General features: G+C 41.1%; 1 protein-coding gene across 1 annotated transcript in view; it reads left to right on the forward strand.

The window, feature by feature from the left end:
• PPP1R36 (protein phosphatase 1 regulatory subunit 36) overlaps positions 1 to 4145 on the forward strand; it is a gene marked incomplete at both ends in the record, with an annotated part of 31481 nt that extends 27336 nt beyond the window's left edge. The window contains 5 exon segments of the mRNA XM_082618787.1: positions 2514 to 2556; positions 2874 to 3052; positions 3135 to 3326; positions 3901 to 3962; positions 4024 to 4145. Of these exon segments, the coding sequence (XP_082474913.1) occupies positions 2514 to 2556; positions 2874 to 3052; positions 3135 to 3326; positions 3901 to 3962; positions 4024 to 4145 (598 nt within the window).
• Positions 4146 to 12703: the final 8558 nt, after the last annotated feature.

Raw genomic sequence — 12703 nt, forward strand, 5'->3', positions numbered from 1 at the left:
GAAATGATAATATTTGGGGGGTTGGGGTACAATATATTATTAAAATTAATATCACCTGTTTCTTTTTACTGTGGCTCCTAGAAAGTTTTAAGTTACATTTGTGGCTTGCATTATATTTCTATTGGATTGTGCTGTTATCAACCCTGTTTCAATTTGTAGAGGATTTGGAGGTCCTAAGTTTGTTATTTATACTCAGTACCTTTCTAAATTTATAACCAATTTATAATTATTATGTACTTATTAAAATTATAGAATATATTTATAGTTATTTTATATGTATAAAATTAAAATATAAAAATAATTTTTTAAAAAAGGAAAATGACTCAGGATTCACCAGCAAGAGATGAAGTGGAAGATTTAAATGTGCTCATTCCCAAATGTACTCATTCTCTGTCTCCATTTCCCGAACTCATTTCAGTTTTACATGCAGAGCTAAATCAGAATGGTCAAAAGAAATTAAAAAAAAAAAAAAAAAAGAATGGTCAGAAGAAACTCACTACATTCTGTTCTTAATTTCTGCACTGTGAGCTATATCAGTTTGCTCTGGACTTTAAGACAGAAAGTCCCAGTTTTGTGACAACTTGAGGGAAAGGAGAGGAGGTTCATGGTACCTTCTCTTCTAATGTTTAAAAAAAGAAAAACAAAAGCAAAGGAGAGAAAGTGTGTGTTTCCTGGTCAGTCACTCTGTCATTTCAAAACCTTGCTAAGGTGGTGCAGGTTTGGGTTGTGCCAGCATAAATGCTGCTCTAAACCTTCTCTCAAGGACACAGGCCAACTCAGTATTCCAAAACCAGAGTTTGGTTGGTTTCCGCTTGACAGGTGTGCATGGTCTCTGGTTTCAGCTGGCAGAGGCAGTGGAAGGGCGGGAATACCACAGAAGCACTCTTGTTGGGTAAAGGCTTTAGGTGACACAGAAGGAGGCTTGTCCTAAAAAGTTTCTGCTGGGCTCTGTTGTTTAATGGTTTATCTCTAAAATATTTTAAAGAAAAAGCTTATTTTCCTAGCATTCTGGGTTACAAGGACAAATGTGGAGACCTGACAGGCCTGATTTTTAGTTCAGACTCTGTCCCTAATTAAATATATGTCTTTGGACTTCAGTCTCAACATCAGTCTCCCCACCTGTAAAGTGGGAATAATCATGCAATCTTGTGAGAACTAAATGTGATCATAAATGTAAAGGGCTTAGCATAGTATTTGGCACATAGTCCATATTTAGTAAATGTTCACTGTAATTACTGTTGCCTTAATTCTTCGTCGAAGACTTGCACGTGAGGAAATGAAGCATCTGCCAGAGGGGAGGGACTAACCCCAGGAAAAGCTGAACCACCTCTTCAGTGTTTCCTCCAAATGGAGGGCTAGTTTGGGCCCATACAGACCATGAAGTCTCTGTGAAAAAGCTGGAGGTCCTGAGGAGTTTGGGTCAACTTCCCCAGACCATGGGAGTCGGGACAGTTCTGGAGAACCTGATACCAGGGCCAATCCTAGGAGTCAGTTACTCCAAGGAAACCCAAAGCAAAAGCAGAAGCAGACCCAGGATCAACCTTGGAGTGCCCTGGGTCTGGCCTTGGCCCCCAAGACTGATCAAGTGACTGCAGGTGCATAGCCCCGTCATTCAACTCTCAAGTCCTCCCCTGGCCATGGCTGCTTTCCCAAGGCTGGCAATCAGAATTAGATGGCCTGTGTTCTGAATGGAGAGGGAGGCCAAGTTTACTAAGTGTGCCCATGCCAGTACCCTTAACAATGAATTTGTGTTGCAAGGACTCTTGGGCGTTTGCCTACCTTTAAGAGACAAGGCTCGGTCTACATAACTTGTTCAGAAGGAAGAGCGCACTTTTCTTCCCAGCCAGTTGATTGTATGGCATAGATAGACCTGTGTCTGTTTTGTTTCTGATTCTTTCTGTACCCAATAGCCATAACCATTGTTTAAGATTTTTTTTTCTTTTTCTTTATTTTAGACTTAGCCTCTAGCTCTTTACTTCCATACCTACTAACACCTTGTGTTACCTGTTCACCACCTTTCCACTCTCCTCACCTCCCTAACACTCACATTACTAGAAACATTTGGAAGAATACAGTGAGGGCTGGTTTGTTTATCCTGAATTTATATTGATTAGCTTTTTTATGAACCCCACTTCAGTGGGGTTTTTTTTAGTTTTTTTAATAGTTGATTTACAATGTTGTGTTAATTTCTGCTGTATAGCAAATTGATTCAGTTATACATATATATATATATACATTCTTTTTCATGTTCTTTTCCATTATGGTTTATCACAGGATATGTTGATTAACTTTTGACCAAACACTAGAGGTTTTGATCTGGATAACCTAAGAAGTTGAAGAAAAAGACATTGGCACTCATTATCAATCCCTTTTGATAGCATTTATGTGACTAAATAGGTATGGGACCACAGGTAATAATCTGCAAAAGACCTTTTGAAGATAAGGGGTTGCCTAGATCACTGAAATATTGAACTTCCCTTCCCAACCTATAGTTGTGATTTGTTCTATTTCAGGGGGAAAATATCAGATACACAAAAAGACTGGAAATTCTTTGAGGTGAGTCACGTTTAGGGGCTCTGCTGTTTGATATGAAACATGAAGTATAGCAACAACGAATAGACATTTGTCAGGCACCTATTTTTAATGAATATCCTTTCTACAAAGGATACTAATAAGCTGTGTGCCACTTCTTAAATCTTTGGTCTGATTTTCCTCCTGCAAAGGTGAATACATGTATAATTTTCTGCAGCCCTTCAGGCATGTGGAGAGAGCGGGGCACCTGGGTTTGCGTCTACTTAGTAGTGTTCTATAGACAGGTGGGAGCTTTTCATGTCATAACTGTGGGTTCCGATTCTCATCTGTTTCTGTCATAGTCCTTTTATACTTTCTGTACGTATGTAGCCTGGATTGTCTTCCGACGTCAACGCTTCACAGAGATTGAGGAAGAAATAGGGAGGCTCTTTCGTTCCGACATGTTCAACATTCCCCAAAGGAAGCGCGAGGATGAAGAGTCAGGAGGGGAAAAGAAACGCATGACTTTTGTACAATTCAGGTGTGACCTTTTGACTCTCCCAAGCTCAAGGACATTTCTAGAAAACAAGATGATGTGACCTAAATGTCACCCCTACCCCCAGGAGAATGATGGCAAAGTGCCCAGCGATGAAAAAAGCCATTAACATGCGCTCTCCAGTCATGTCTACTCTGCTGCCCTCTCTCAGAGAAAAAGCTCAGAATATCTCTGAGAAAAAGTACCGTCAAGTAGGCATGAAATCCCCAGTCCGGATGCAAGAGCACAAGGAAAATCTGGACTCTGTGCACATGCCAATGTAAGTGGCCCAAGGAGAGAGGAAGGAGAGAAGACTGAGTGTTGCTTCCTAGGTGGGACCCAGGAGGAGCAAGGGCTCAGACATGGTGCCTCTGCCAGAAAGCAGAACAAAGGTGGAAGCACCATCTTCCTACCATCCCCTGCTCCTCTCGACCTGTTTTCTTTCCAGATCAGCTCTTGGTATACCCATCTAGACTAGAAAAAACTAGAAAGTTATGCTAGACTTCAAATAGTTCTAATTTGGTGAAGTGAGTAGCAGACTGTAAGACGGAGGTTTTCCTGTTAGAAGAATCATCTTTGGGAAATAAGGGAAGGACCAGTACAAAATCTTGCTATGGGTCGAGGTTTTGAACCCATATTTAAGATATAGATGTGTGTGTGTGTGTGTGTGTGTGTGTATCAGTCTTAGCTTTATACACACGCACAAGTCAGCCATATACTGGGTTGGCCAAAAATTTTGTTCGGGTTTTTCCATACGATGTTACAGAAAAACCCAGACAAACTTTTTGGCCAACCCAATACCTTAGTCTTTGGCCTCAGCAAATATTCAGCTATACCAATAATTCTTTCCACAGAGTTGGCATCCTGGGGGAGCCTCGATGTCAGTTCAACCCCCATACCCTTATCCCCCTCGATACATGAATAAATGAAAAATGAATAAATGAATAATATTTATTTATTTTCATTTATTCATTTAGTAAATGAAAGCATGAAGTCTGGGAGACAGTCTTCCATGATAGAAAGAAATAACATGAGGATTCAGGATACACTGGACTTAGTCATGAGAACGCTGTCCTCTCAAACAACATTCCCTAAATAATCTGTACATTCCATTTCTGTAATTAGTTCCTGTATTTGAAGTAAACTACTTTGACCTAATCACTTTATACAGGACTAGTGTTTATTATTAAACTTTAAAAATTGTTCAAATTATTCTGTTAAAAGTTCAACAGTAGACTAAAGAATTCCAGAAAGCTTTTGAAAAGCTCATTTTCCTATATTTAATACTTTGCTTTGTTATTTATTTACTTCCTTGGCTTTTACATGACCATTTAGAGTAATGTATTAGGACATTTAGTCAGTGTTCTAGTGGACTAGTGAAGAAACATTCTGTTTATTCACTTCTAAGTTCCTTTTTGTTTCATGAGAGAGTGTAATTGGTACATTTGAAAACAAAATTTCATAAAAAGGCAAATTAAATATTTTTAACATTAAATCTCTTTCTGGGGCTTCCCTGGTGGCGCAGTGGTTGAGAGTCCGCCTGCTGATGCAGGGGACACGGGTTCATGCCCTGGTCCGGAAAGATCCCACATGCCGCAGAGCAGCTGGGCCCGTGAGCCATGGCCGCTGAGCCTGCGCGTCCGGAGCCTGTGCTCCGCAACGGGAGAGGCCACAACAGTGAGAGGCCCCCGTACCGCAAAAAAAAAAAATCTCTTTCTATGGCTATATTATTATTGGCATTGGGATATAAAGTACATCTGACTCATTTAAAAGCCTTTTAGCATATATGTTTCATTCATTTTTTTCATTTATTCATTTAACAACACATATGTTTCAAGCCCCTGCTCCATTCAAAGCTTTGTGCTGGGAAATGTAAGGAAAAAAGGTCATCAAGACAGAGACCATATCCTCTGGTCTGAGTAGTAGAGAGGATCAGTAAAACACATGCCTGCTAATGATACAACATTGAATGTGTTAGAGGCCATTAAAGAGGTAAATCCAAGTGCCCTTTGAGACAGATCAGTAGAGCCCTCACTTCTGGGGGAATCGGGAGCATTGAGATTTGAATCTGGTGTTGCAGGGACTGGTGGCACTAAAGGGGGACCGCCAGTCAGAGGAAGACCATGTGCAAAGGCACAGAGATGAAAAGGTGTGCCCTGTGACCGAGGAAGGCAAGAGCCATGGGTGTGTGAGGGGGAGCAGAAGAAGAGCGGGCTGCAAAGGTCAGCCGAGCCTCCACATGCCCCACCAGGGAGTGAGTTGGATATTATTTGGTCGGCAGTGAAGCTTAGGACCCGCTGATGAAACCCTTTCGTTGGCTGCTGATTATATAGTATCATCATTTAGAAAGCCCTATAGGGGGCTTCCCTGGTGGCACAGTGGTTGAGAGTCCGCCTGCCGATGCAGGGGACCTGGGTTCGTGCCCCGGTCTGGGAAGATCCCACATGCCGCAGAGCGTCTGGGCCCGTGAGCCATGGCCGCTGAGCCTGCGTGTCCGGAGCCTGTGCTCCACAGCGGGAGAGACCACAGTGGTGAGAGGCCCGCGTACCGCAAAAAAACAAAAACAAAAATTCCCATAGGAGTTTCGCCAACTAAAATAACTGGTCTGAATTTACCTTTCTGTGGCCACAGGTTTATCCCCAAACTTCAAAAATCCTCCTTTCTGCATTTAGCTAAAATTTCGTTTAACAGAAGAAACTGGATGCTTTTTCCCAGATTTAATATCAAGAGCAGAGGAACAGCAGCTCCAGCCTGTCGATCCTGTGGGGCAGCTTCTGTTCAACAGGCACTCTGTCTTCACTCTCATCCTTTATGTTCCAGGTCAATTCCGGTTATTCCTGTTAAAACTGGAAAGTTTTTAAAAATCAAAATCCTGAGGGGGGGAAAAAAGAAAAAGAAAAGGAAAAAAAAAAGAAGGGGGGAGAAAAAAAGGGGGGGGAAATCCTGGACTATGAATGAACCCTTCTTGGACTTTTTATTTACGTAGAGCATTTGGTTACACACTGTCGTAACAAATTTTTATCTAGAACATGTTGACATGGTTTGATTTTTGATTTTTGGGTTTGTTTGTTTCTGATATTTAAAAAAATAAACCCTGGGAATTGTGGGACTTTTATAACTGTCTTTACTAGGGCACTGGGCTTTTTTTTTTTCCTGCCTCCTTTCTGACCTATGAGGCTTCAGTGTACTTCATTTATTAATTCCTTCAACTGTTGATTCATTTTTTCATTCTACAGTTACTATATCTCCACTCTGTGTTAGGCACCCTTTTTTGGTCCTGGGAATTCAGTATGGAAAAAATATAGCCAGCTCTGACTTGGAACTGACAGTCTTGGGGAAGACAGATAGGAAATGAATACTCAGATAATGAACTAATTGCAATGATGATGAATGTTGCAAAAGAGAGGCCTCATCTGCTTCCAGTATGACTCAGGTGGTTATTGGCAGGGCTGAGTTCCTCGCAGGCTGTTGGACTGAGGCCTCAGCTCCTCTTAAGCTATTGGCCCAAGGCCTTTCTTAGTTATTTGCCACACGAGTCTCTCCAGAAGGAGCTTGCAACATGTCAGTTGGCTTCATTAGCGTGAACAAGTGAGAGAGGAAGAGAGAATGTGCAAGCAAGACAGAAGTTAGTCACTTACAACCTAATGTTGGAAGTGATATTCCATCACTTTTTTTTTCATCACTTTTGCTCTACTTTATTCACTAGCAGCAAGTCACAAGGTCTAGCCCACTCACAAGGGAAGAGGACCACCAAGGCCATGAACACTAGGAGGTAAGGATCACTGGGGGTCATCTGAAAAGTCAGCCCGCCACACTGGCAGAAGAAACATATGAAAGTCTTGAGGCTGGACACAAAGCTCCTTCAGGTTGCTGAGATAAGGCTTTTGAGGCTGTAGAGAGGAAGGGTAGAAGGATGAGATGTGGCTGGAGAATAAGCAAGAGCCCTATCATGGAGGGTTCTATAAGTCTATTATGGATACACTTAAGATCAATGTGGGTTGTTCCAGTGTGATTGTGCAGTTTTTGTCTTGCACAAAGGCACCAGTGAAGGAAGTGGATGGGGAATGAGATCCAAATGCATATCTTCACCTCATTCTGGATCTTTCCAGGTGGAGTCCCTTTTTGTAATTCACAAAGCAGCAGTCTTGAATGGGTACCCTTTAATGGTTTTTAAGCAGGTGCATTGTTAAAGCTTACCAAGAGGGGTTTTTTAATTCAAAATATTCAAGTAAGAGAACAAAAGGACAAGCTACAGGCTGGGGGAAAATATTTACAAAGCATGTATCCGATAGAGGACTTGTATGCAAAATATACAAAGAACTCTTAAAAACAACAAGAAAACAAACACTCCAGTCAAAAAATGGGCAAAAGTTATGAACAGACACCTCATCAAAAAACATATACTCAGGACAAACAAACATATGAAGAGATGCTCTACGTTATTTGTCATTAGGGAATGGAAGTTAAAAAGGCAATGAGGGGCTTCCCTGGTAGCGCAGTGGTTGAGAGTCAGCCTGCTGATGCAGGGGACACGGGTTCATGCCCCGGTCCGGGAAGATCCCACATGCCGCAGAGCAGCTAGGCCCGTGAGCCATGGCCGCTGAGCCTGCGCGTCCGGAGCCTGTGCTCCGCAACGGGAGAGGCCATAACAGTGAGAGGCCTGCGTACCACACACACACACACACACACACACACACACACACACAAAAGCAATGAGATACCACTACACACTTATTAGAATGGCTAAACTGACAATACCAAATGCTGATGAGGATTCAGAACAACAGGAACTCTTATTCATTGCAGAGTCAGAATGATGCAGCCACTTTAGAAGACAGTTTGAAGTTTCTTACTTTAATTTTCTTACAGTTAATATGAAAATGTAATAGTCAGATAGCCAACACAGTCTTGGAGAGAAAAACAGTTGGAGGGCTAACACATTCTGATTTCATACTTACTACAGAGCTACAGAAATCAAGGCTGTTTAGTACTGGTATAAGAATAGACATTTAGATCAATGGAATAGAATTGAGTCCAGAAATAAACCCATACATTTATGGCCAACTGATTTTCGACAAGTGTGCCAGGACAATTCAATGGGGAAAGAATAGTCTTCTCAATGAACAGTGCTGGGACAACTGGATATTCCTATGTAAAAGAATGAAGTTGGATTCCTACCTTACACTGTATATAAGCTTTAACTCAAATGGGCCATAAACCTAAATGTAAGGACTAAAACTAGAGAACTCTTAAAATGTAGGTGTAACCTTCATGATCTTGGGTTAGGCAATGGTTTCTTAAATATGAATGATGCCAAAAACATAAGCAACCAAAGAAAAAAATTGATAGATTGGACTTCATCAAAATTAATAACCTCTGTGCTTCAAAGAAAACTATCAAGAAAATGGGGTGGTGATTGTATAGCAACTCTGTGAATATACTAAAAAAAATGGAACTGTACACTTTAATGATGAATTTATGGCATGTGAATTACATATCAATAAAGCTGTTATAAAGAAAAAAGTGAAAACACAATTCACAGAATGGGAGGAAATATTTGCAAATCCTATATGTAATAAAAGTCTTGTATTCAGAATATATAATGAACTCTTACAGTTTGACAATAAAAACTAAATAATCCAATTTAAAAATCGGCATAAGCTTTGAATAGACATTACTCCAAAGAAGATATACAAATGGCTAATAAGCACATGAAAAAACACTCAACTCTATTAGTCATTAGGGAAATGCAAATCAAACCCACAGTGAAATCCCACTTCACACCCACTAGGATGGCTATGAGCAAAAAGTTAGAGAAGAACAAGTGTTGATGAGAATGTGGAGAAATCAGAACCTTCACAACATTCCTGATGAGAATGTAAAATGATGCAGCCACTTTAGAAAACTGCTTGTCAGTTCCTCAAAAAGTTAAGCATATACCATATGACTTAGCAATTCCATTCTTAGATATATACCCAAGAGAATTGAAAACATATGTTTACACAAAAACTTGTACACAGATGTTCAAAGAAGCATCATTCATAATAGCCAAAAAAGTGGAACAAACCAAATGACCAACAATTGATGAATAAACAAAAATGTGGTATATCCATGCAATGGAATATTATACAACCATAAAAAGGAATGATGTACTAATTCATGCTACAAGGTGAATGAAGCCTGAAAACATCATGCTAAGTGAAGGAAGCCAGACACAAAAGGCAACATATTCTATGATTACAATGATAGAAATGTCCAGAATAGGGAAATCCATAAAGACAAGGTAGATTAATGGTTGCCAGACACTAAGGGGAGGAGGGAATGGGGAGTGACTGCTAACAAGATTTCTTTTTGGGGTGATGAAAATGTCCTGGAATTAGATAGTGCTAATGGTTACACAACTTTGTCAATAGACTATCACTGAATTGTACACTTTAAGAGAGTGAATTTTATGGTATGTGAATTATATCTCAATTAAAAACAAAACAAAACAAGGAAAGTCTGAGAAATTGCCACATGATGTCTAAATCTAATCTAGTATCCTGGATAGGATCCTGAAACAAAAAAAAGGATATTATGTAGAAACTAAGGAAATCCTAATAAAGCATGGACTATAGTTAATAATAATGTATCAATATGGGTTCCTTAATGTACCAACAATCAGAAACTGGATGTGGGGATACAGGAATTCTCTATCATATCTTTGCAATTTTTCTTTAAAACTGTTCTAAAGTAAAAAGTTGATTTTAAAAAATATTCAGCAAATACTTATCTCGCACCTGATATGTGGGCATAGAGCTGGACCACATATGGTCTTTGTTTAGGTTGCCCTCTGCGCAGAAGCGGAAGAATAAGATAAACACATGCACAAAAAGGAGGCTAGAAGTCAGAAATCAAGAAACACTCTGCAGTAGAGCTTAAAGGAGAGAGCCTCTCAGGTCAAGGGATTGGGAGATGGGCATAGAGACGGCTCTGGAAGATGTGAGGGGTCTGGATAGGCAGAGATGGAGTGGGGGTATCTGGGGATACTTCCTGGGTTTCTCACAGGGTTCAGACCTGAAAATCGTGTGGTGATGGGGCCTTGTGCAGTTGAGCTGGGCTGTGGGGTTGGCTAGGGGAGCATTGAGGACTTCTTCATGTGGGAAAGATGGTATCTTATTTCTTAACCTTTTCCAGGGGCTGCAAAACCCTTTCTATTCCGCCTTTGTTCGGGCTGCAGGGTCCTATAACATTTGAATCATCATCCTCTTCTAGGATTCAGCCTGTCCAACCATGTCAGTGTTTCCATCTTTACCTCTGTTTTGAGCTTCAGTTCCATCATAGATACAAATCATCCCACTTAGAACTTGGCATATGGCATTTTGATCTCTAGCTTTTTTTTTTTTTTTTTTTTTTGGCTGCACTGCATGGCTTGTGGGATCTTAGTTTTCTGACCAAGGACTGAAGCTGGGCCACGGCAGTGAAAGCCTGGAATCCTAACCACTAGGCCACCAGGGAACTCTAGCTAATTTTCATACCAAGAAAGAAAAATAAATGTGCCTCCTCCAAGCCCATTGCCACTGAGCTCTCCTCCCTCTGAATAAGTTTCAGTTTGCAGAAAGCAAGCAGTTTCAGGGGACTGAGAGCACAGGGTGAACTGTGCCCTTGTTTTTGCAGGACGTCTCCAGAGCAGTCTGTGTCTGGCAGCGGGTTCATAAAGTTGTTCTCTGCCTCTGAGTTTCTCTCTGTGGGGTGGTGCCCAAGGTGATCTAGGCGAGCCATGCTAAGGGGCTTGGTGTCCTGCACCACTTGCTTTGCACCTTGGCCTCCCTTGTCCTTATGCAGAATGATTTGTTCTCATTTCCTTTACTTCTCCTGTGTCTAACCCAGAGGCCTAAGCAGAGCAAAAGGGGAATGTGCTGGGGCCAAAGAGCTCGGGTCACACTGAAACCTGGCACAAAAATGGCCACCCACACCTAGGACCTTTGCGGGGGACACTTGTCCCCCATCAACTGGCCAGTGTCAGAACACTGGAGCTATTTAGAATCAAAGTCTTAAGTCTATTGGTGGTTGCCCCATATCAACCTGTATTTCTTCTGGAAATAATTTTTAATGATATCATCTGCCTAATTTACATAAGTAATCCTTGTTCAGTGTAAAAAGAAACCTTAGAAAACACAAAGAAAAAAATAAATGCCCATGATCTCATCACTCAGGATAACTCATTGTTAATAACTAGGGGAATCTCCTTTCAGTCATTTGTGTGCATTTATGTACAAACAAAATGAGGTCGTGCTGTGTACCCTTGTCAGCAGCTTCCCTCCTTCAGAGAGAAATACATCGTGAACTCAGCCAGTACCCATCTAAAACGTGATTTTAATTGCCCTGTGGTATTCTGTGGTATGAATATGTCACAGTGTCTTTGCCCAGTCCCCTATTTTCTTGTATACATACCTTGTCTCTCAAACTACTGCTCTTTTCCTTAGGATAAACCCTGTGAATGATATTGCTGCATCAAAGAGCACACTCCTTATGATTGCTGAATTTCCTGCCCAAGGCTAGCCCCAAAGCAAGGCTACCTCCATCTGTGTATGAGAATGCTCACCCCTCACCTGGGCATTACCATTCCTTTGAATCCTTGCCAATTCTCTGGTAGTGAAAAATGGAATTGTATGTTCATTCTAATTTATACTTTCTATTAACAGTAAGGATGCATACCTCTTCATATAGGTCATTTGTGCTTCCCCTTTTCTGATTTATCACAGAAATAATATAATGTGAAATGCATTGAGTTTCTTCAAGCAAACGCATCACCCAACTCAAGGAACTATATTATAGTAGCACAGATAATAAAAATAACAGTACCTTGTCATAAATTCTAGATCAAGGCAGATGGTGTCCGAGTATTCGTTCTTAGTTGATGAAATTTATTTGTCCATCTTTTAGCTCAGAATCTCCAAATGCTTTCCAGATCCCAGTTAAACTTGTTAAAAACACTTTTTAGGTACTTATGATAGGAGTTCCATCTGCCTTAGCCACTCCTGACCCACCAACCTCACCTCCAGCCTGGTGGGAGAAAAACAATATGAACTTAAGTACTTGATCATTACCTATTCATATCCTTTGCTTATTTTTCTATTAATGGACTCTATATTTGTCTTTCTCTTATTGATTTGGCATTCTGATCTCGGATGGCCTCTGCCTGAAGCAGCTTGAAGCAGGGTTTCGGTTCCTGGCCAGAGACTGAGGTCGGGTCACAGCAGTGAGAACACCAAATCCTAGCCACTAGACCCGTGGTCACTGACAAGGCCCTGGCCCTTCGGCTTTGCAGAAAAAAATTCCCACAAAGATGGAAAGTAGTGAAACAAGTGGAGTGTTTGTTAGAAAAAAAAGAGTACAGTATGTGTGGATAGACACACAGGTGGACTCAGAGAGAGAGTTGTGCCCTCGTGGTAGTTTGAATCACTTTTATGGGGCATTTCTTCCTGGTTTCCTTTGGCCAATCATTTTGAGTTGCCTGGTTCAGAGTCCGTATTTGGTATGTCTCAGGATCCTCCCATGTGTGCGTGCGCATCTCTTAGCCAAGATGGATTCTAGCGAAGAGGCCTATGGGTAGTTGACATCACTTACTATGGGGTGGCACCCCCTCCCTTTTTGACCTCCAAGGAGCTTTCTAGT

The sequence above is a fragment of the Mesoplodon mirus genome, assembly GCF_964341445.2.
Source record: "Mesoplodon mirus genome assembly, chromosome: 4".
NCBI lineage: Eukaryota > Metazoa > Chordata > Mammalia > Artiodactyla > Ziphiidae > Mesoplodon > Mesoplodon mirus.